At 32.4% G+C, this 21519-nt stretch overlaps 4 protein-coding genes across 4 annotated transcripts; 1 reads left to right on the forward strand and 3 right to left on the reverse strand.

Annotated features, from left to right (window-relative positions):
* Positions 1-16: 16 nt before the first annotated feature.
* LOC145184345 (uncharacterized) lies at positions 17-1512 on the reverse strand. Its single transcript, XM_090067903.1, has 3 exons — positions 1479-1512; positions 1070-1318; positions 17-810 (listed from the first exon to the last, which is right to left on the reverse strand). The coding sequence occupies exons 1-3, from the start codon at positions 1495-1497 to the stop codon at positions 17-19; spliced, it is 1062 nt and encodes a 353-aa protein (XP_089924029.1). The 5' UTR covers positions 1498-1512.
* A 6479-nt stretch (positions 1513-7991) lies between these two features.
* LOC149880911 (uncharacterized) lies at positions 7992-9125 on the reverse strand. Its single transcript, XM_090067904.1, has 2 exons — positions 8571-9125; positions 7992-8441 (listed from the first exon to the last, which is right to left on the reverse strand). The coding sequence occupies exons 1-2, from the start codon at positions 9123-9125 to the stop codon at positions 7992-7994; spliced, it is 1005 nt and encodes a 334-aa protein (XP_089924030.1).
* A 439-nt stretch (positions 9126-9564) lies between these two features.
* LOC149880912 (uncharacterized) lies at positions 9565-20294 on the reverse strand. Its single transcript, XM_090069730.1, has 2 exons — positions 20170-20294; positions 9565-11588 (listed from the first exon to the last, which is right to left on the reverse strand). The coding sequence occupies exon 2, from the start codon at positions 10544-10546 to the stop codon at positions 10166-10168; it is 381 nt and encodes a 126-aa protein (XP_089925856.1). The 5' UTR covers positions 10547-11588; positions 20170-20294; the 3' UTR covers positions 9565-10165.
* LOC149880913 (uncharacterized) lies at positions 13593-14453 on the forward strand. Its single transcript, XM_090067905.1, has 2 exons — positions 13593-13626; positions 14056-14453. The coding sequence occupies exons 1-2, from the start codon at positions 13593-13595 to the stop codon at positions 14451-14453; spliced, it is 432 nt and encodes a 143-aa protein (XP_089924031.1).
* Positions 20295-21519: the final 1225 nt, after the last annotated feature.

Consider the following 21519-nt stretch of genomic DNA (forward strand, 5'->3'; position numbering starts at 1 on the left):
CCTCTCTGATGTATTACTATTTGAATTGAATAAACTTTTCCTTGGATTTGTCCCTGTTTTTTGCAAAGCTGCAGTAGGAAAAATCATTGCCCTCAACACGACACGCTAATTTGCTGCACTGAGATTTTAAAATATCGTGGCATTTTGGACATTCCCTAAACATTGCTACTTTACAAATGTTTCCAGTACATACACATATCTCTTTACATTTAATAAAGATTTTCTTTAGCTCTTCTTTTTTTTTTGCATTTTGCAATTGTGTTTGAAGCTTTTGTTCTTTCTTTTCATTAATGTTTGCAACTAAATTCAAAATGTCTTTAGCTTTCATGGATCCATGAACTTGAGTTATTCGTGTTGAACTGGTAGATAGATTTGGTTTTACTTTTCTAATAGTCATAAATCCTGGTATCTCCTCAAGTTGGATGCTCTTCTCGTGCAACTCATTAATCAAAGATTGAGCACTTTCAAAATTTTCTTTCCAATACAATGCTGATCCTCTTCTTCTATCAGGAGAGACAACATATGATGAATCAGGGGAAGTCAATTTTGATTGCATTGATGAAACTGATGCCTTTTCAGGAGTCTCTATGCAATTATCTGCTTTATCAAACTTGTCTTGCTGCATGAATTCAATGCTCAAGGCTTCATTGGTTACACCAACTCGCTTAGCAGCTTTTAGGAGAGTGGGTTTTGTTGCCCATTTATCCCATATATTTGCTAGAATAAGCATGAATGCTACTTTGTTTAGAGAATTTGTCTCAGTAAACATTTCATCTTTTGCTTTTCTTACTTGACACATACAGACCTCTCCTGAAATTGTAAGTTGTGATTTTTTTAGTAATATGATCTCAGTTCAAGTTAGTTTAAAAAGTTTCTAAACAGTACAGTTTTATTACTTTACGTTTAATGTAGTTAAATGTATAGCGAGACTAAATTAAACCAGCAAGTCTTGATAACAATAGATTTGTTAAAAGATATAGTTTAAATAAGAAAATTGGATTTACATCTGAAAATTTGGTCTAAATTCAATCATTTTAAGAAAATATCAAATACTAAAATAAAAGCAAACCTGAGAATGACACGAAGGGATGGATGGTAACACATTCTCTGTTTTCTTTCTGCATTTTTTTGGATTGATCTCCTTTCGCTGCATAGACCAAACTAGAAGAGGTTCCATCAAAACCATAATGAATGAATTGTGGAGTTTCATCATTATTAAAAACTCTTGTGGTGTCAATATTTCCTTTCCAAATACCTACCTCGATGTGCTCAGCTTCTGTCATAATTCTAGCAGCAATAAGTTCCTCTGCAAGTGCATCTACAATATAATTGCTTAAATTGGCTATACTTATTTGCAATAATAGGAATTTAAAAAAGAAAGAAAGGAATTAAAGAGGAAACATATTTTTAACACAACTGATTAGATAATCATTTATTCTCTAGAAACATGACATCATCAGTTTTCAATAACAAAAAACCTATGTGATTGCAAGCCATTTTTCTGGTACAATTTAAAGCTCTATTGATTGACACTTGTCCTTGATGTTTGACAGTTAAACTGTAATGTTTTGCATGAAATCTTAGCCAAAATGAACGACCAAATCTAAAAAAATAAATATGCACACATAGATCAATTTTTTTTATAAAGTATTTTTTATAGTTTGTGAAAAATGCAATTTAGCTTAACAAGTACTAAAGATTCTAAAAATAAAAGTAAATTTTAGAAATACCGTTGATTCTTTAATGCCAATTTAGCTGCAGATGACAATGGATGATATTTTCGTCCTCCTTTTAATCTCTTATTTGTGTAATCTCTTATTTTCAATGTATCTAACATTAATTTAGTCAGTTGTGCTTTATTGATACCTTACAAAGATCTATTTTTATTTTTCACAAATGGTACAATTGAATTCTCTTCCTCTTCTAATAATATAGAGCAGTATTGACGTTCTTTTCCTGTTTCTATTTTACCATCCAAACGTCGATTTATTGTCTCTCGGTCTTTAATCAACGGGAAAAGTCTTGATTTCAAGGCACAATGTCCTCTTACATTGTTATCTTTGCACCATGCTACAGCTTCTGCCAACTGTTTATTTTTTGCATTTGTGTGCTTTCTTGCAACAACTGCTTCTGATTTACTACTTGGGTTTATTGACCTTGTTCCAAAACGTAAAGTAAACTTTGTTGTCATTTTAAAAATATTTTCATTTTTTATTTCTGTGTAGCAAATAAAATATATATAAGTTGCTTTGACAATAATTTAAAGCAAATACAAGCAAATCTAATAAGACTGCTACATGCGGTATAGTTATATATGTATAACAAGAATATATAATAGTTATATGCAATTTTAAGAATAACTATTGGATAGTAAAGAAAAACTAATGTGCTTTTTGGGGTGCGTATGATGTGGGTTTTGTAGTGAATAACATGCTAAATAAAAAAAAGTAAGTTTGCAATCACATATAAGATCAACTCAGAATATAATATAACTGCCGCAAAACAAATCCTGAAGCTTAAACTTGTTTGGAAAAAGTTTTATTTGCATTTTTGTTGATGTGGTTTTTGAGGTGCGCATTGAAAAAGCAATGACTTTTTGATATGGTAAAAAATAGAAACCAATTATAAATAATTTCCAACAGCCCTCTGGAAGGAGTTATTTATAGTGGTAGTAATAAAAAATATTAAGAAAACTTGTAAATAAATTGTCCATAAGAAAATACGAGTATGCCATCATTCGTGCGGTTTTTGCGGTGCATATACCTGTACGTTTATAAATTGCAAGCAAATCGTTGAAAAATCTTCGATTGTTTTAAATTTGTTAATTGTTTTTATTTCGCTGTTTTTTTTAAATTTTTTAATTTGTAATGTCCGTATGCCAACGTGTGTATTCCATCTTCCAAGATGACTCTTTTATCATCATCTGCACTGAGTGCCACTTTGTAAATTTCTTCTGTGTATACTTCATGTAAATTTGATCTTATCACGCTTATGCTCTTTACCTGTTCTTTTTTACTTACTAAGCAGTCTTTGTAATCTTCATATGTTATGTATTTTTTAACATTTTTCTTCACCCGTTTGCAGTTTTTGTAATCTTTTTCATGAAGTTTGTAAGAATACAACTTCGATCTGAGTCCAACAAATTCCTGTTTTCCTGAGGTCTCATCTTTAAACATTCCTATCACCTTTTTGTTTGCACCTACCTTAAGACCAACACTGCCGGTAGCTGGATGGTCTTTATCAAATTCACTCGTGTCGAATTTGCTCTCTACATCTTTTGAAATGTCTTTGTAAAAATCATCTGTCTTGATTTCGTAAATCAACGAGTAATCAATACATTTTTCTTATGTAATCATAATGAAATTCAAACATTAAAGTTTTGCTCAAATCCAATATACATATTACCAAATAAATCGGCGTGTCATAAATTAATTTTGTTCTTTTCATGTGTACCGCTATCAAGTTTTTTATCAAATATCGTGTGACTATCGTAATTAGGTTTAGAAGACAATTTCATGGCTTCTTCCCTTTTTGTCACTAATCTAACATCGACTCGCTTTTCAATTTTTTCCATTGTTTTGCCAAACACTGAATTGTTCATCAGCTTGAAAAAATCTATTTCAAAGTTGTTTGTTGCTTTAGTTCTTAAACTTGTATTGAGATCAATGTACTCTTTCAGCCAATCTCGCTCTTCAAACTTTATTCCTCTATGTATTTTTGCAATCTTTAATCCTAACCTTTCATACAGTTTCTCATAGTGAATGACATAATTCTTCTTATCATTCAAGCGTAGAATGAGTTTTTCCACTTAGTCTATTGTCATTCTTTCAGGTGCTAACGGGTAGTCGTTGTGTTAGTCGTGCAAGCTTTCCGGATTATCCAAATCCACTAATATACACGGCATAGATTTCCAATGTGTTAACTTGCTTTCACTCATCCACTCAAAACTGTGCGTTGCAAGAGGTTTGCTCATAGCCCATCCATACAAGTTGTTAGCATCCAAGTATTGAATGTATGTCGACTCTTTGCTTTTATCAAACGAATCTCCGATGTATTTAACATTCGAAGTTCCTAATCGATTTGTATCATACTAATTCCTCCGCGTATCCCTTTCTTGATCATCAGTATCATTTAAAAATTGCTAAGCAGCTCTAATCTTATTTTTGTTATCTTGAGTGTATAGTAGCATCCTGGAGATGTATAGTAGCAAGCAGGATCGAGTTTGTAATTGTTAATGCAAACATCTCTAAAATTCTCAAACACATATGCTAACATCAACACGTCTGAAACATTGTACAAGTCATGTTAATCTCTAAGCGTTTTGCAGTTAAACTCATCCCATACTGTTTGTGCATGTGCAAAGTCACTATCACTTGTTCCTTCATCGTTGAGTTTAGAGAAGAATGACTCTTTTGGTGGTAAATGCGTTTCAGAGAGTTTATCAATCGAGTCAACCCAATCGTAGGGATACACACCTTTTCTGAGCAATAAACTCGTTTTGTTCCACTATTCATTAAATTCAGGTTCTTACACATAATATCACCTTTCTTAATGCTTCTAGCTTTACAATCTTTACAGTTTAGTTTACAATCACAATCCTTTTCTTTACTTTTTTGACAGTTCTTCTTACACGTCTTTGCATCTAATGTTTTACATTCAGCGCACAAATCTTTAATGAGGTTTTCTGTTAAATCTTTTGATGAGCAAGCCATAAATCTATAACTATCTATGAATCTCAACTCACGTTTTACTTCAATCACCTTACCCACGTTAATAAACTCACCCACTTTAGTTTCTTTAGAAAAGCTGATGTACTTTTCTTCATTGTTGGGGATGCAATTTAGTTTACCTCCTGAAAGTTTCTATATGAACAAATGACTTTCATAACCTGACAAGTTGTTAACTGCAACAGGGAAGAATTTAGGAATTTTATATTTTGTATTACAATTGTTATGAGCAGCACCTCTATACTTTCCTGTTGTATGACATTGGTCACGTACTCTATCACTTAGATCTTCTCCACAAATATTTCACACTGTTGCAGCATTAAAATCATTTCTTCCCTCATAGGTCATGATCATCTTTTTAGGAAATTTAATCATATCGTAAATCTTCTTGATGTTCTCTTCCAACCTATCCACAAATATTTTTGCAACATCATCTGTTTCGCTTGTTGCAGTAAACGTGACTGGTTTTCTTTTATATACTTTTCGTCAAAACATTTTATGTAATAGCAGAATGAACTTGGCGTGTGCTTTTGGTACCGCTTAGTATAAGATTTATTAGGATCAGGGATGCATGTGTTGATCGGAGTAATAAAACTCTCAAAATCTGCATTCATCACAAACGGAATTCTCATGGACCTTTCATTATGGCTGAACTGCATTGCTGAATTCTTTGTAGGAAGTTCGATTCTAACAGAACTGTGTGCGTTGCAATAGGTTATATGCTTGGATAGCGCTTCTTCACTGTTTAGTCCCTGCAAACAATTTCTGCAATAGTATGTTTTGTGCTGAGTGTTGGATGATTGTGAGGATATTAATTGACTCAAACTTTTGATTAAGCAATATTGAGCCGTCTCCTCGTTTGAAATGAGAAGCAAATCGATTTGATTCTTTCTTGAACTAAATTTAGATCCTTCGGATCCACAATACTTTGATATTCTCAAAGGGTAGATGGATTTATTTTCATATCCATATACATTGACTCTTATATCTTCATTATTTTTCTCAAATTTCTTGATTTGATGTAATGAGACTGGAAATTCTATCCCATCCCAATTCAACTTTTCCGACTTTTCAATAAGATCTTCATCAATTCTCTCTTGGTTTTTATCTTTCATGTTCAAATCCCTTGTAATGCACCATTTAAAGCACTTATTGTCTTTGTTGCGCATGTTGATAATTTTTGCTCGATAGAAAAGGGTCCAGAGGTATATAGGACAGTGATGGGATTGTAATCAATCGTGTTTATATCCATCTTCATGATGGCTGAAACTCTGCAATTCGATCCCAACTTGTTGTACTTTGTCTTGTTTTCCATATTGCTTCTTTCTCTCTTTCATTAAACTTTTCCAAATCAATTGACTCTAATACAATTCCAGAGTTAGATGAAAAAGAAACATTTCGAGTTGTTGACTCTCCAGTTAAAATACTAATGTGTTCCATCTCACATGTCACAAGAATGTGAACTTTTTTATTTCTATTTTCTTTCAGTATTTTTATTGCTCCCTTTCTCGCCAAGTTTAAGAATGAAGAGACGTCATGCTGCTCGTCTTCGACTTTATACAAAAATTGTTTAGTAACACGATTTACTTCATGCCTCACCATTTTAAACTTAATCTTATTTTGTGTATTGTACTGATGAAGTATTTTTTTGTTAATCTCCACGCCTGTCTCGTTTACTTTTTTCTTAATTGTTTCTGGGATGTATGGTTTAATCCAATTGACCACATCGTTGTAACTGTTGATGACGAACGACGATACACTTCTTGCAGCTGTTGCCAACCTTGAAAATAATCCAGGAGTAGTAGGAACCAAAACAGGTGATAAAGCTGATGATGGAACAGGCTCATCTAAGATATGTGGGTTCAAAGAACCTAATATAGGTCTCACCGGTCTAGGAGCAGGAACCGGTCTTTGAGATGATGTATTGTTTAATAAATTCACATTTAAGGCTCTAACAAGATCATTCTCACGCATTTTGTAGTAATATTTTATTTTTTGCTCTGTTGCGATTTCTCGCAACTCTTTGACATTTTTGTTTTTCATTTTTATAGCGCAAGATTTTTATTTATATCATTTTTTAATTCTATTCACGATCGGGCAAAGCAATGTCGTCTGATTCAACCAAGCCAAGGGTGAGCGCGTTGGTGATGTCGCTTTTGATTTTTTTTTTCTCTTTAAAATCACAATCCAAATTAAGCATATACTTGTCGATAACTCTTAGCTTGTCTCTTTTCTTTAAGTTGTCCCAAGTGCTCTTTAATTTCTTTCTCAGTTCGTGAAAATTCTGTCTCGTCAATCCATACGAGTTTGTAAAGCTTGTCTCTCTCTTCATATTGAATATTTTTCGGATTTGAAAATTTCCGTTTTCGGTGACGTATACGGAATCATTAATAATAACACCTCCTATTCCAAACGCAAGAAGCTCAAGATGCTTTTTCTTATACATATCTGTTTCTCTCTTGCTGCATTGCAGAAAAAAAGGATAAAAGTTGCGTATTTTTTTTCTTCTTGTTAAACCATGCGATAAAAAATCTGAAGTCATTTTTCAACATGAGTTTTTTTAGGTCTTTCAGACACAATTCTTTGGATCTACATTTTTTTAGCTTTTCAGAATTTAATATTTCTATTTTAAATCCATTATCCACGTTTCCATCTCGTAGCTCCAAGTACTTCCCACCGTGTCTCGTCTCTCTAACCGCTTAGTACAAAGAGTTGTACTCAATAACCTCTCCTGTTTCAACATTTGTCAGTCACAGGTTTTTTTCTGATAAACTTTAGCCTGTCATACTTGGGATCAATGCTTTTTTCCATATCTACTTTTTCAGTTTTTTCTCTTCTCAATCTTCCAACATCATACTTGGGATCAATGCTTTTTTCCATATCTACTTTTTCAGTTTTTTCTCTTCTCAATCTTCGAACAGGTCTCTTTTTTTCCTCTTCTTTTACATCTTCCATCACCAAGTTTTTGTCTATCAAATTATTTTCAATAGCAATTGTTAACAGCGCTACTAAACTGTCTGACCTTTTAGAAATGCCGTTTTCTTTTAACAATTTTTTCAAATCCTTTTTCTTATATCTCATTTTATTATGTCAAGAAAAAAATTCCTTTAATTCATTTTTTTTAATTTTATGAATTAAAGAAATTTAAAAAACTATTTAAATTTAAAAAACTTGTTAAATTTAAAAAACTTGTTAAATTTAAAAAACTTGTTAAATTTAAAAAACTTGTTAAATTTAAAAAACTTTTTAGATTTAAAAAAGAATCTAATAGACAATATTCATTTTGCTTCCGTCTGATTTAAACTGCATCAATTTATCAGATATAACAACGGCAAAGGCGCGAGTGTTTGCAGGAACATTTTCACTAAATGTAGCATTAATTTGCACATCCAGTACTGTAGATTTTAATCTATTAGACTGCTTGCTCACATCAATCATAATAAGTGGGCAAATATATCTATAGTTTAATGCAGATATGTTAGGTGGTGAAATTATCTCATCAACTCCATAAAACTTATTATTAAACTTGGCAGCATCTCTATAGGCTCTTGAGTATTGGTTGTTTTTGAATGACAAGTTGTAATCAGTAGCAGGAAATTTTTCCAAATTTAAAGTGCCATGTAAAGTGTTCTTCTCTTGATTACCATCTTTATCTGTTTGGAATCCAACAATAATGTATCTCGGTCTTTTACTAGCTGATTTAGTACCTAACCTCTAATAGAATGTATTGGTTTGAGGTACAAAGGATGTATCACAGTGCCTCGATCTGAATGCTACTGGAACAGTCACTTTCGATTTAATGGCTTAGTAAAGAATGAGTCTTTCCATATCAGCTGGAATGACATGTGGCATAAACAAGGAATATTTGCTCAATTCTATTTTTCCTGCTGCTGCAGCGGCGTTTCTATAAATCACATCATCATCGCTCTTTCTCATTAAAGCTAGAGCGTGTTTAAATCCATAAACAACTTTTTCATAATCATCGCAGAATCCAAAAATATGTTTTAACGTTATGCAGAATGAAAATGATCCTTTTGTAACAGGCTGCATAATGATGTAGTTTTGTCTTGTTCTAAATCCAGCGTTTCCAGTATTATCAGTAAAATCTGCTGCATCTGTGGTGTCTCTTTGCAACAGCTGTTTCATACCTTCTGAAAATTGAAACTCAACTGGATATTTAAGAAATCCAAGCATTGTAGTTGCTTGTCCTGGACTGCATATTGTTTCCACTTCTTGGTTCGATAATTGATAGGATATCTGACTGAACATGTGCATTATACCATTGTTTGCAAGCGAAACTACATCTGCATCTGCATAGGGTGTTCCATCAGCTTTTGTTAGCCTTCCTTCAATCAAGATATATGCTTCGGATGGAAGTGCAAACGTGTCGTCTTGCATGATGTTGGTTCTAATTTCTCCTGCAGTATTAAACTTGCTAAACTGTCTGGCAGGTGCTTGCAAAACTCAAATTTTTCTATCCCCTCATTAACAGTAGGTTTTTCTGTAAAATTAAAAATATCGGAAGTTGCCATTTTTTATATACGAAATTTAAAAAAATCAAAGATTTTTACAAAGTTCTCATAATCCCCTTTCCAATTTTTACAAGATCTTGTATTCTAATTGCATTTTCCTTTGACATCTTTTTTAGGTCTTTCAGACCCACATGAATTGGATGATTTTATAACGACCCTCTAAACATTGAATTGGATAATTCGTCCATTTGCGCCCTTAATGCTTGTGGGCTTGTTGCTCGTGTGTTTGTCGCTTGCGCAATTCCACTGTTAGCCATTCCTGAAAGTATGCCTTTACTTTTTTTAGTAAGATTTTTCTGTTCCGGTTTGTTTGTTCCAGTACGTGAATGCACTTTCTCTATCGCTTTTTTCCCTTTATCAATGGCGACGTCTTTAGCAGTGTATATAGCAGAAGAAGCTAGCTCTTTTCCTGCTGATTTTGCTGATTTTTAATAATATCGATTATTCCACTTCCACCAATGACATATTTCTTTCCATACCTCTTGTTGCTAACAATGATCATTTTTATAAAGCATTTTTTTTTTTTTTTTTGCTTTCATCGCGCACGCATGCTAAGCGCTTTTTAGCGCACGCGTATGCTCAGTGATTTGATTGCAAAATATTTTGAATTACTTTATATTCCTCTCTATTTATAGCTCCTTTTCTTAAAAGCTCATCGCATATGGCTACAGCCTCATTTCTAGACCCTGTATTTCAAGTTCTCCATGAAGCAACGCTCATTGACAACTTATTGACAAGCGCGTTTTGACATCTCCTTTAACATCCCTCCAAATGGAAGCTAATATTTTTCTATACTTCACGCTTCTAGACGCTTTCGGCTTGGTTGGATTTGCTTCAGATACAATTGCATCCGTCTCTAAAAGTATACTCTTGTAACTTTTAAGATCTTCTTCGTTAAAAACTCTCTCATCTGGTGTGAACTTTGTTATCAGCTCCATTATATGTCCTATCACCAATAATAATGTCATCATTGTTAATTGATATCTGATCTTTTCCTATAAACAGTTCTCCGTCTTTTAAATGAACTCCAAATGTTTTATCTGTCTGATTTTTGTTAAAAGTATACATTTTTAGGTAATGTGATCCAATTTTACCTACATTCATAATTTCTTCATCATAAGCCAACATCTCTGGAGTGGTACTTGAAAAAGAAGAGCTTGCAATAGCCAACAACCCTTCACTTAATTTATCATTAGCACCTTTCAAGCTTTCTTTTATCATGTTATTACTGTCAATCAGCGACTTATACATTTTCGTTAGGTCTGCTTGAATGCTTGCGCCAGCCATATTATCATCTATGCTATTCTGATATATTCTTTTCTTTACATCTAAAAACTCTTCAACAATTTGATCTCTTTTTTTAGGATCACTAATTTTTAAGACGACATTTTTATAAAAGCACAAAAAAATAAAACGTTTGATGTTTTATGTTTTTTAGATTCTTATGATCTGTGTTGATGTTTTATGTTTTTTAGATTCTTATGATCTGTGTTGATGTTTTGTTTTTGTAAATTCTTTGAATCCCTGAAAAAATATTCATTTTTTGCTAAACGTATTTTTAAACGCCTTAATAGCCTCTTCTCTCCCTTGGTTGATCAGTGACTCCTTAGTAATGTCATCTATCTGACCTCTCACTTTTGTTCAAATATCTTCAAGCATGGATTTAAACTTTTGATGCTTTCCAAGGATTAGCTCGTACTCGCTGTCGCTTATGACTCCATCTTTTAATGACTTTGAAATATAATTGCTTATGATATATAGCTTTGAATCAGACATCACTTTTATCTTTTCTTGTTTTTCTGTTTTTAAGCACAGCTTAAACGATCGACAGCTCCAACGATCGACAAAAACCCTGCACTTAGTGCAATACTCTCGCATGCAATCACTACTGGAGCTGCAATGATTGTCGTTAAAAATCCTAAACCGATTGTTCCAAGTGCATATCCACCTGCTTGCAATGCGCTATAGCTATGTCCATCTTCCATCGGCGCGTTCGGAAGAACTGGATACAGTTTATTATTGCAATTAATATCACAATTATATTCCATTTTATAAAGTAATGAAAAAAAATTTAAAAAATCAAAGATTTTTCTAGAGGTTAGAAGGATATAATTTATGCAAATTTAAATAAATAAAGATGTAAAAGTTATAAAAAATAAACTCTCCTTTTTTGACAATCACGTCTGACTTGCTGTTGTTGTGAATTTCCATTATAATATCATCAGTTGACTCTGCTAATATAATATCATGTTTATAATAGTCTAGTTTTGATTTTAACTCCTCCCTCAACGTCTCTAAAGTTGTACCTCTTGTTACTTGAAGACCAATCCTAAAAGATAATTTCTGATGGGTTAATTGAATGAGTTTAATGTCTTTTTGTGCAAATATCTCATACCTACCATTAGCAAACACCGGAGGATGTTCTAAAGCTAAATGTTTTAAAACAATTGATTTATTATCTATAGGCTTCGATTCTTTCTGTTTTGGTTTCGATTCTGTCTCTAATTGTTTAATTTTTTGTAACAAATTATAATTCGGAATTTCAACACCATTATGCTTAAATAACTTGTGAGGAGTGCTCATCTTTTTATTATGATAAGAAAATATTTTTTTAAAAAGTTTTTTTTTTAAAAAAGTCTCAATTTATAAAATCAAATTCAAAAACGGAATGCTTGAAAATGGTGAGTTTGGACCTAACAATAAACCTGCTCCCACTGATTCTTATCCATTTCCGCTGCGTAAGTAAATACCGTCTCCTATAGATCCTCCTTTTACCCAAGGTCTCAAAAACAAACCAGATCCTGCAACTGTCATTTTCACTCCTCTTTCATTCTTTTTCACAAACACTACTCCTCTACCGGCAACTTTGTCTACCATAGCAAACCGGCAGACGAATAAACTCCTGCTAGCAATCCTGTCGCTAACGTTGGAATAACACTCGATACAAGAGTTTTTCCAATAGCTCCTAGAAAAGAAAGAAGTGCTCCGATAAACCCACCTTCTTCTTTTGAGTTGTGTGCAAGTTGTCTTTGACCTAGTATAAGTGATACCCCTGTACCATTCTTGTATGCTTTTATAATTTTTTTCAATTAAGAAGTAGTCACTGCTAGTACGTGATTACCATCTAGATCTTGATGAGATAGTTTAATACTAACCGCGCTTCCGTCTTGAATCGCTTTTTTTATTTTATCAGCTTGACCCTGTGAAATATTCACTTTAATATTATCGTATCTGCTCATTGTTTTTTATACGAAAAAAAAAAATTATTTTCTTGACAGCGCTGCATTTGGAAATAATCTATTCAAAATAGACGATGATGTTTCTCTTAGATGATATCTAATAGTTATGTCCTCCCCTCGCAAATCTATCAGCTTTCCGTTTTGATCTACTAATTTTGTCTCAATGCTAGAAATTTTGCCTACTGCCATCGGAAGATAAATCAAATGAAGTGGTTTCTCTAAAATTTTATATGCAGGACCTACACTCGGGAAGAATGAATATATATCTTTCGTTCTACCTCCGTTAAAATATGATGCACCTATTGCATCGTTTGTTACTCGTATAGTGCTAATATTCGTTATTCTAACAAGTTCTTGTGACTCACTTCATACTTTTCAGATGATAAATCTATAACCACAAATCCGCGAGGTTTAGACCAACGTTTCTTACAAAACTCTTTAAACTCTTTTAAACTCATATCACATGAAGCATGATCTCTATAAATATGACCTACACTTTTGTCATCCTGAGGAAGCAAACAAATAAAATTTGAATTTCTTCTGATCGTCTGTCTAGGAAGCAAAAAAAAGTCTGGAGCAAGATAGAAGCAATCTATATTAGAAGGTCTTCCTCTCGTATAATATTTTTCGCACGTATTTTGCTTTTTTTAATTGCAAATCATCAAATATCATCAAGTTATTCTTATTCAGATCAAGTTTTTCAGGTTGTAGCACATCTTCAGCATTCTCAAAAAAAACTACACTCTGTATTAGTTTTGTTATCCCATTGTTTTGAAAATTCCTCTACAACGAAATCCGCATTCATACCTTCTTCTTTAATCTTATTTTGAATATCAAACAGTAAAATAATAGCCTCTTTTGGAAATTTTCTATCAAAACAATTTTTCATTATTTTATACTCTGGCTGAAAAAGAGATTTTCCAAAAACTTGCAAGTTGTTGTAATCCAACCATTCATACCTTAATAGCAGATTCAACACCATTCATACCTTAATAGCAGATTCGCATGGACCTAAAAAAGGAGGAGATTTGGTCAACTCAATTAACTCTGTCACTAGCAAACTCAATCTCCCATGGGCAAAGTTTCCTGGAGAGATGCATTTACCTGGTATGAACTTTGCCGGTCCAGGTACGAACTTGGATGAAAGACTCACTTCTACTGATGCATATAAAGATTAGAGCAAACCTGTTGACAGAATTGATAATGCAGCATACTATAATCAAACCCATCATATCCGCCAAAGCAAAGTTTGGACTTGGTTTTCAAAAAAACTACCAGCGATCAGTGAAAAAGAAAAAAATGAAGACCTAATTGTTATAGGCCTGAAAGACCTGAACTTGCAAACGAACTTCATAAACCAGTTATCCATCATTTCAGAAGAAGAAAAGTGATTGTAGATGATATAGATGAAATATGGGCTGCTGATTTAGTTGACATGCAATCTTTTTCAAAAATCAACAACTGTATAAAATACTTACTCATGGAATAGAACGATGAAAGAAAAAGTGCTCAAGTACTTTTCAGCTCATAATACTAAAAAATATATAGATATTTTAGATAAAACTTTGAAAAACTACAACAACATAAGACACTCTTCAATTAAAAGGACTCCAGTTGAAGCTAGTGATAAAAAGAATAAGAATATTATCTGGTTTAATTTATATGGAAATGCACAAACAGAAAGAACCAATCCAAAATGTTCGTCAGGAAATTATTTCAAATTTTCCATTGGTGATAAAATTTGGATAACTAAAAAGAAGTCAAATTTTGAAAAAGGATACACACCAAGATGGACTGAGGAGGGTTTTGCTGTATCAAAAATTCAGTACACAGACCCATTTTCTTATAAAATAACAGACAATAATGGGGAAGAAATACAAGGTACTTTTTATGAACAGGAAATGCAAAAAACTAATCAAGAAATATTTGGAATTGAAAAAGTTATTCGTAAATAAAAGAACAAATCATTAGTAAAATGGTATGGATATCCAGATTCATTCAACTCATGGGTTGATGATAAAGAGTTGATAAGTTTGCGAAAAAAGACGCTTTAGTGCACATACGCATGATAATGCGCAATAATATTAAAAAAAAAAATTGAATCAAACTGAAAAAAATTAATTGAAAATTGCATAAAAAATACATGAAGCGAAAAATTAAAAAAAATTTTTTTACTTTTTCTATTCATTACGTCACAAATTACATCAAGAAAAAAATAATTAAAAGTGACGTGTATATGACGTACTGCTTTCCTGCACGGAATAAAAAAGTAACGGTTCACTTATGGTTAATGAGCCAGAATCGGCAATTCCCACTACTAATGTAATAAAAGCTGACCTAAATTTGGCTCTTAATAAAACCCGGTCATTATTAGAGCACATTACCCTATATATCGTTAGAATCACAATTAAACGTATTTTCTAATAATTACTTTAAAAAATATAGGGGAAGTGGGGGCATAACCGCATATGGAGGCATAACCATTTTTCAACATTTCCCTTTGAAAAAATGTTACCTAATATGGCAAAAAGCATACCATGCGCCGGTAAATCAGTTTCCTTCATTTTGATTATGTCAAAAAGAACGCCTGTTGCGTTTCTGGGAAGTTGTACATAATAATGTCTATTTTGATAAAAGTATTATATTTACATCATATTTTTCCAGATCTTTTTTTGGAGGATTAAGCAATCTTTGATTTTTCTGAGTTAAACATATTTTTTACAGCATTATTTCATCAAGTAAAAATCGTTTTTGACATCGGCATAACTTAATGAGCAACCTATGAAATTGCATTCTTTCTAAAAACTGTCCTCTGGGGCAGAACCGCATAGACGCACAGGAGGCACAACCGCATACTTTTGATATTTGTTATCGCTAGATAATTATGAATGACAACAATCACAGTCGTCACACTTGAATGCTTCATGTAAAAACTTAAATAGAAATAGTATTGTTTTAAAATGTCGGAAATAAGATTTCGTATTTTTTTATTTAATTTTTATAAATGAGTTTTAGATTAAAAATTAAAGCTAAGAGTATAAATCGATATCTTGTTATATTCAATATAAAAAGATATCGATTTATACTCATAGCAATATATAATAACATATATTACATTACACAATATATAATAATCAACAGATATACATAAATATAATATTTATGTATATCTGTTGATTATCATATATTGTAGGTATATAATTATGCATATCCTAATATGAATATATATACCTCTATATATATATATATATATATATATATATATATATATATATATATATATATATATATATATATATATATATATATATTTGGGTGCGGTATATATATATATTAGGGGCACAACCGTTTTTTTTTTCTAAGGGCCTGTTTATATGGAAAGCCGAGATATTTGTCGTCATCAATATTTTATATTAATTTTATTTTGCGTTTATATGAATAAACGAGCCCGGATAGCGAGATCTCACTGTTTTTTGCAATGATATATTATATATACAATGATATATTATATATATAGATGTCTAACTTGCGGGATTTTGTTAGACGAAAAGTGAAGCCGCTTTTTTTGTTTACAAATTGAATCCGCCATTTGTAATAAGGGCAAAAGCTATATCCGACGTGCGAAATAAAAGTTAAAAATGCATGTTTTTGCCCGAACTAGAAACGGCTTCCACGGCTTCACTTTTCGGATCGAAGTTAGACATCTAGTATATATAATATATCATTGCTTTTTGCTGAGATCTCGGCAAACGGGCTGGTTAATTTCTTTTATAAATTTGTACGCATGCGTACAAATACATTTTTTAAATTTGAAAGCTTCCGCGTAAAGTAATAAATTTAATAATAAAACTGGCAACTTCCGTGTACTTAAAATTTTAGTTGTTTTGCTTTTATAATTTACCAAAGATCCAGCATCTTTTAAGTAATATAAAGTAATAGCGACTTTTTTATCTACTGATAGAGCTCTAGAGTTAGGCGAAAAAAGGGTCAGGAGATAAATAAGGGCCCAACTCTGAAACCAAATTCATGAAAAAAAAACCATGAAAGCCTAAAATTTGTTTTCCATACATCAATGGGAGCTACACCAGTTATAATTTTATGCTACCATAATCAGTTCTGCCAGTTTTAAACCAGCAGCTACGATTTTTTCTTTTAAGGCGCCTCTCTCTTGCTTGTTTCATCTTGTGAAGTGATTGTGATCGTTTTCGTAAAAGAATAATATTTAAAAAATTATCAAATTTAATTTTTTGAAGCTTATATAATACAATTAGGCTTTTAAGAACCATTATTTGTGTTATAATACCAGTTAAACATATTGTTAAAATGCAATGTGTTTTTTTGTCGCTAGCCTCAATCTTTAAAGTTATATTTTACTGATAAAGAGGCCAGCCCTGCTAGAAAAAGCCAGGCTGACCTCGATATCATTTTTTAATTTTTTGGCAAAAATTCATATAAACGCAATTTTATTGGATATATTCGTAGCGTTTTTATATTTTATTTTATTTTACAACGATTTGTTTCTGTTTGACAAAGTGTAAATATTCATTCGATAGAGCTCTTTCTGCTCTATAAAATTGTCCTAATCGTCTTTTGGAATAATTTAATTTTTTGTTACTTTTAAGGCTTAAAAATGGAATATCCAGGAGGTAAAAAACAACATTTTCGACACCTACTTTTCTTCGCTTTTCATCGAGGCCAAAAGGCTGCTGAAGCAACCCAGGACATTTGCAACGTATACGGAGACGGTGTCATAGGTAAGTCCACTGCACGAAAATGGTTTGCAAAGTTTAAAAATGGCGATTTTGACGTCGACGACACACCTCGCAGCGGGAGACCTTCTTACTTTGACGAAGAGCGTCTCAAAGCACTTTTAAAGGAGGACGGTCACCAAACAAGTCGTGAATTGGCCGAAAAAATGAACTGTGATCATAGAGCGATTCTCAACCATCTTCATTCAATGGGATTTGCTGAAAAATTGGGAGTCTGAGTACCTCACGAGTTGAGCGAAGTAAACAAAGAAAATCGCCTTCAAATTGCTTCTCAACATCTCGCCCGCCATCGAGCAACACGTGGTCATAAACAGCGCTTTTTGTATCGAATCATCACGGAAGATGAGAAATAGTGTCTATACATTAATATGAAGCAAAGGAAGGAATGGGTGGCACCAGGAGATACGCCAAAGCCAAGAGTCAAGCGTGACCTTCATCCAAAGAAGATCATGATATGTGTTTGGTGGGACTGGGAGGGCATGGTGCACTGGGAAATGCTCGATAGGAATGTCACGATCACCAAGGAGCTCTAACTAGCCCAGCTACGCCGCGTAAATGAAGCTATTCAACTGAAAAGACCTCATCGACAAGGCCAAACCATACTCCTTCACGACAACGCCAGACCCCATGTTGCACAAGTCGTCAAAGCCAAACTCCAAGAGCTCGAACGGGAGGTCTTTTAGCATCCGCCGTATTCTCCGGATCTTGCACCCACAGATTACCATCTTTTCCGATCTCTGTCGAACCATATGAGGGGCGTTACCTTCGATAATGAAGAGGACCTTAAAAACTGGGTCAATAACTTCTTCGATATTAGATCGGGCGATTTTTGGCGGAAAGGCATCGACAAATTGGTCGAGAGGTGGGAGGAGGTCGTAAACAGCGATGGCGAATAAACAATCGATTAATTTATTATTATAAGTAAAGATTTCCCTTAAATAAAAGTCTTTGATAAAAACGCTACGAACATATTCCCCAACCCAATAAAACTGGCTCGTTTTCCGGGCTAGCTCGGCAAACAGGCTAGCCCTTGTCCATATAAACAGCCCCTTAATTGCAGTAATTTAAAGCTTAATGGTGTGTTTATCGAAACACACTGTTAAAAAAAATGCATGCCGTTTTTTTTTTCATACTCCGTTAATCTAAACGTTACGGGGGCTGTTGTGCCCCCACTTCCCTTTTATCTATTTGGAAATAGATATTTTTCTTTTTTGAAAGTGATTATTAATCGAAATTGATTTAAAAATATCTTAAATTTCATTTTTGTTGGACATAAAAAATTTTATTAGAATAGTTGAATTGAGATATAGAGCACAATCGAATCTCTGACATGTTTACTAATTCCAGCCAAAAGTTTAGATTCATATCTTTCACTTTTTCGAGAGATTTAATTCTTAAGATATAGTAATAATAATAATAATAGTAATAATAATAATAATAATAATAATAATAATAATAATAATAATAATAATAATAATAATAATAATAATAATAATAATAATAATAATAATAATAATAATAATAATAATAATAATAATAATAATAATAATAATAATAATAATAATAATAATAATAATAATAATAATAATAATAATAATAATAATAATAATAATAACAATAATAATAATAATAATAATAATAATAACAATAACAATAATAATTTTTCATATTCAAATACGAAAAGTTTGCTCTGCAACATTTTCATGACGAAATTCTATTTTTAAAATCAGGTTCAAAAATATCAAATGATGTTTTTGAGAAAACTTTTCGGTCTCAATTTGGGTTTTTTTAATACCAGATACAATCGTTCCATATGATGCATATCCCTAAAGAAATGGTATGATCACAAGATGCAGGTAGAGAAGCTTATCTTTTTTTCAATTGTTTATCTGGTATAAAAATATTTGTCGACGAGTTTCTCCTATCCAAAGAAATTAAGTGGAGTTTTTGATATGCTAGAAGTCCTGATTGCTCAATTTAAAAACATATTGATCGCGATTAACTGCCAGCTAGAAACCAATGCAGTGAAGTTGGATTCATATTGCAGTGAGTTTATAAATTATTTCTTGATATATAGAGTTCTTGGTTTATGATTCCATCTTTAGTGCACAAGGTATTAGCATGCATGTATGCATATTTTAAACATGCTGCTGAAATTCTATTGCATTCGCCTGTTCAACTTGGCGTACTGTGTGAAAAAGCTGCCGAGTCAAGATATAAATTGCACAGGAAGTATCGTGGATTCCATGCTCAAAATAAGATCTCTGACAGATTGACAGACGTGGATTCCATGCTGTATAACAGATCTCTGACAGATTGACAGACACATGCTATTAAAATGTCTTTAGGACAATCTTGATAGTGTGAGGGCGGTGGATTATTGTTTAATTGTTTTCTTATTTATTTATTTAAATGTTTAATATTTGGTGGAAAGAGGTAAGGGGAAGATTTGGGTTTGGTGTTGTTTGGATTAGTTATATGGAGGTTGGGGACAAGGTTGATGGTTTGGGGAGTACTTAGTTAGGAAAGGGCTAGGTTTAGGTTGTAGAAAGGTTATGGAGGTTGGGAACAAGGTTGGGGTGTGTTGGGGGTTTTATTAAATGTTTTCTATGTTTGGTCCCTCAGGTGATATATTACGGCGCGACTATAGTAAGGTGTGCGGTTAGAGCATCAAACTTTTCAATAACAATATTTAACGCATATAGTAATAACAACAGTAATATTGATAATCAAAATGCAAACAAAAATACTTACTACTGGTTCTTCTTCTCTTATTTTTCTTAATAAATATTCTCAAATATTCTCATCAATTTATATTCTCTTAATATTAATTCATGCAAATATCAATAAATCAATACAGATAATAACGCTTATTTAAAGTTATTCAAATATCTTTTCTTACCAATTCTTCTCATAAGTTTCTCTTCATGAAATCTTCATAAAGACTTCTCATAAAATTCTCTTTAAATCTTTAAAAATCCTTTTCTCATTAATCCTCTTTTAAATCTCTTAAAACTCTTTTCTCTTAAAATTCTCTTTAAATCTCTTTAAATCTCTTTTCTCTTCTTATCTCTTACTTTTCCATTCCTTTCCTCCTCCTCTCCTTTTTTTCTTTTTTTTGAGCTTTTTATAGTTTTCAGTTGTTTACGGTTTTGTTACTTAATCATCAACCATTCAACCGTGCGTACATCTTTTCTTGGTTGTTGTTATTTTTTACTTTTCTTTTCGCTATATAGTTTATTCATATGACAAATTCAATAATTCACTGCGTGTACGTCTTTTCTTGGTTATTGTTACTTTTTACTTTTCTTTTCGCTTTATCATCTTGTTCATATGACGAATTCAATAAGTCTCTGTGTGTACGTCTTTCTTGGTTGTTGTTGTTTTTTACTTTTCTTTTCGCTTTATCGTTTATTTATATGTCAAATTCAATAAGTCTCTGGCGTAATTTTTTGTTGGTTGACTCACTCTTTTCTTCGTTCGAATGTTATATGCTTGAGTCGGGTAAAACTTAAAGATAATGTTTACAATTTTATCATTTTCCCTCCTCACAATAGCTTAGAAACAAGGCTTTTAATTCTGGACGGTCTGTCACAAGTTATGGAAAAAATCATTGTTACTGAAAATGCCAGTTTTTTTTAAACCTTTTCCAATATTGTACAAAGCATAGCTTACCGAAATAAAACTGGCACTACTCTTGGTATGTCATAAATTGTTAGTCTTTCTGGCAATGTTCTTTAACCATGCACCTTTTACGCCAGCCAAGAACTTTTTAAAAGTCATGAATATTGATAAATCAAGTGGCTTTAGCTTTTGACTAAAGTGTGGCGGAAAAACAACATCAATATCAGATTCCCTTTCACTACGTTAAGTGTTTCAAAGTAAAAATGGGTTTGCCGAGATCAGCAGATTACAATGTTTATTAGAAGGCTTTATGTGTTTTACAAAAAGTTGTACAAACTTGTTGATTTTTGCATCAGGCAACCAGCCTACTCTCATTTCCTATTCCAATGCAGTCGAGCGAACCACCGTTTTTGAAATAATCCTTAATTTTTACGAGAAAATAGGAACATAAGGGGCGTTATTCTTTAAGAAGCAGATACAGCAATTACTGTTTTGACATTATTAGCTCTTTCCCCAAAAGTCATGGGATCAATATATTCTTTACCTTATGCAGCCATAATTTTATTAGGTTTTAATATTGTATATACACCTGTTTTGTCAATATTTCATATTTTCGAAGCATTTACTT

Source organism: Hydra viridissima, unplaced genomic scaffold (genome assembly GCF_058129835.1).
Source record: "Hydra viridissima isolate aposymbiotic clone 2 unplaced genomic scaffold, HvirCarnegie_v1 scaffold_12, whole genome shotgun sequence".
Taxonomy (NCBI): Eukaryota; Metazoa; Cnidaria; class Hydrozoa; order Anthoathecata; family Hydridae; genus Hydra; species Hydra viridissima.

Bases quoted from the DNA above. Each gene is read 5' to 3' on its own strand.
- LOC149880912 (XM_090069730.1), bottom strand. From the start codon at position 10,546: ATGGCTGGCGCAAGCATTCAAGCAGACCTAACGAAAATGTATAAGTCG.
- LOC145184345 (XM_090067903.1), bottom strand. The intron at 811-1,069 runs GTTTGCTTTTAT...TTACAATTTCAG, and splicing joins TCCCTTCGTGTCATTCTCAG to GAGAGGTCTGTATGTGTCAA.
- LOC149880913 (XM_090067905.1), top strand. From the start codon at position 13,593: ATGCATTTACCTGGTATGAACTTTGCCGGTCCAG. The intron at 13,627-14,055 runs GTACGAACTTGG...TAGATATTTTAG, and splicing joins TATGAACTTTGCCGGTCCAG to ATAAAACTTTGAAAAACTAC.
- LOC149880911 (XM_090067904.1), bottom strand. From the start codon at position 9,125: ATGCAAGACGACACGTTTGCACTTCCATCCGAAGCATATATCTTGATT. The intron at 8,442-8,570 runs GTCATTCCAGCT...ACATTCTATTAG, and splicing joins ATTCCTTGTTTATGCCACAT to AGGTTAGGTACTAAATCAGC.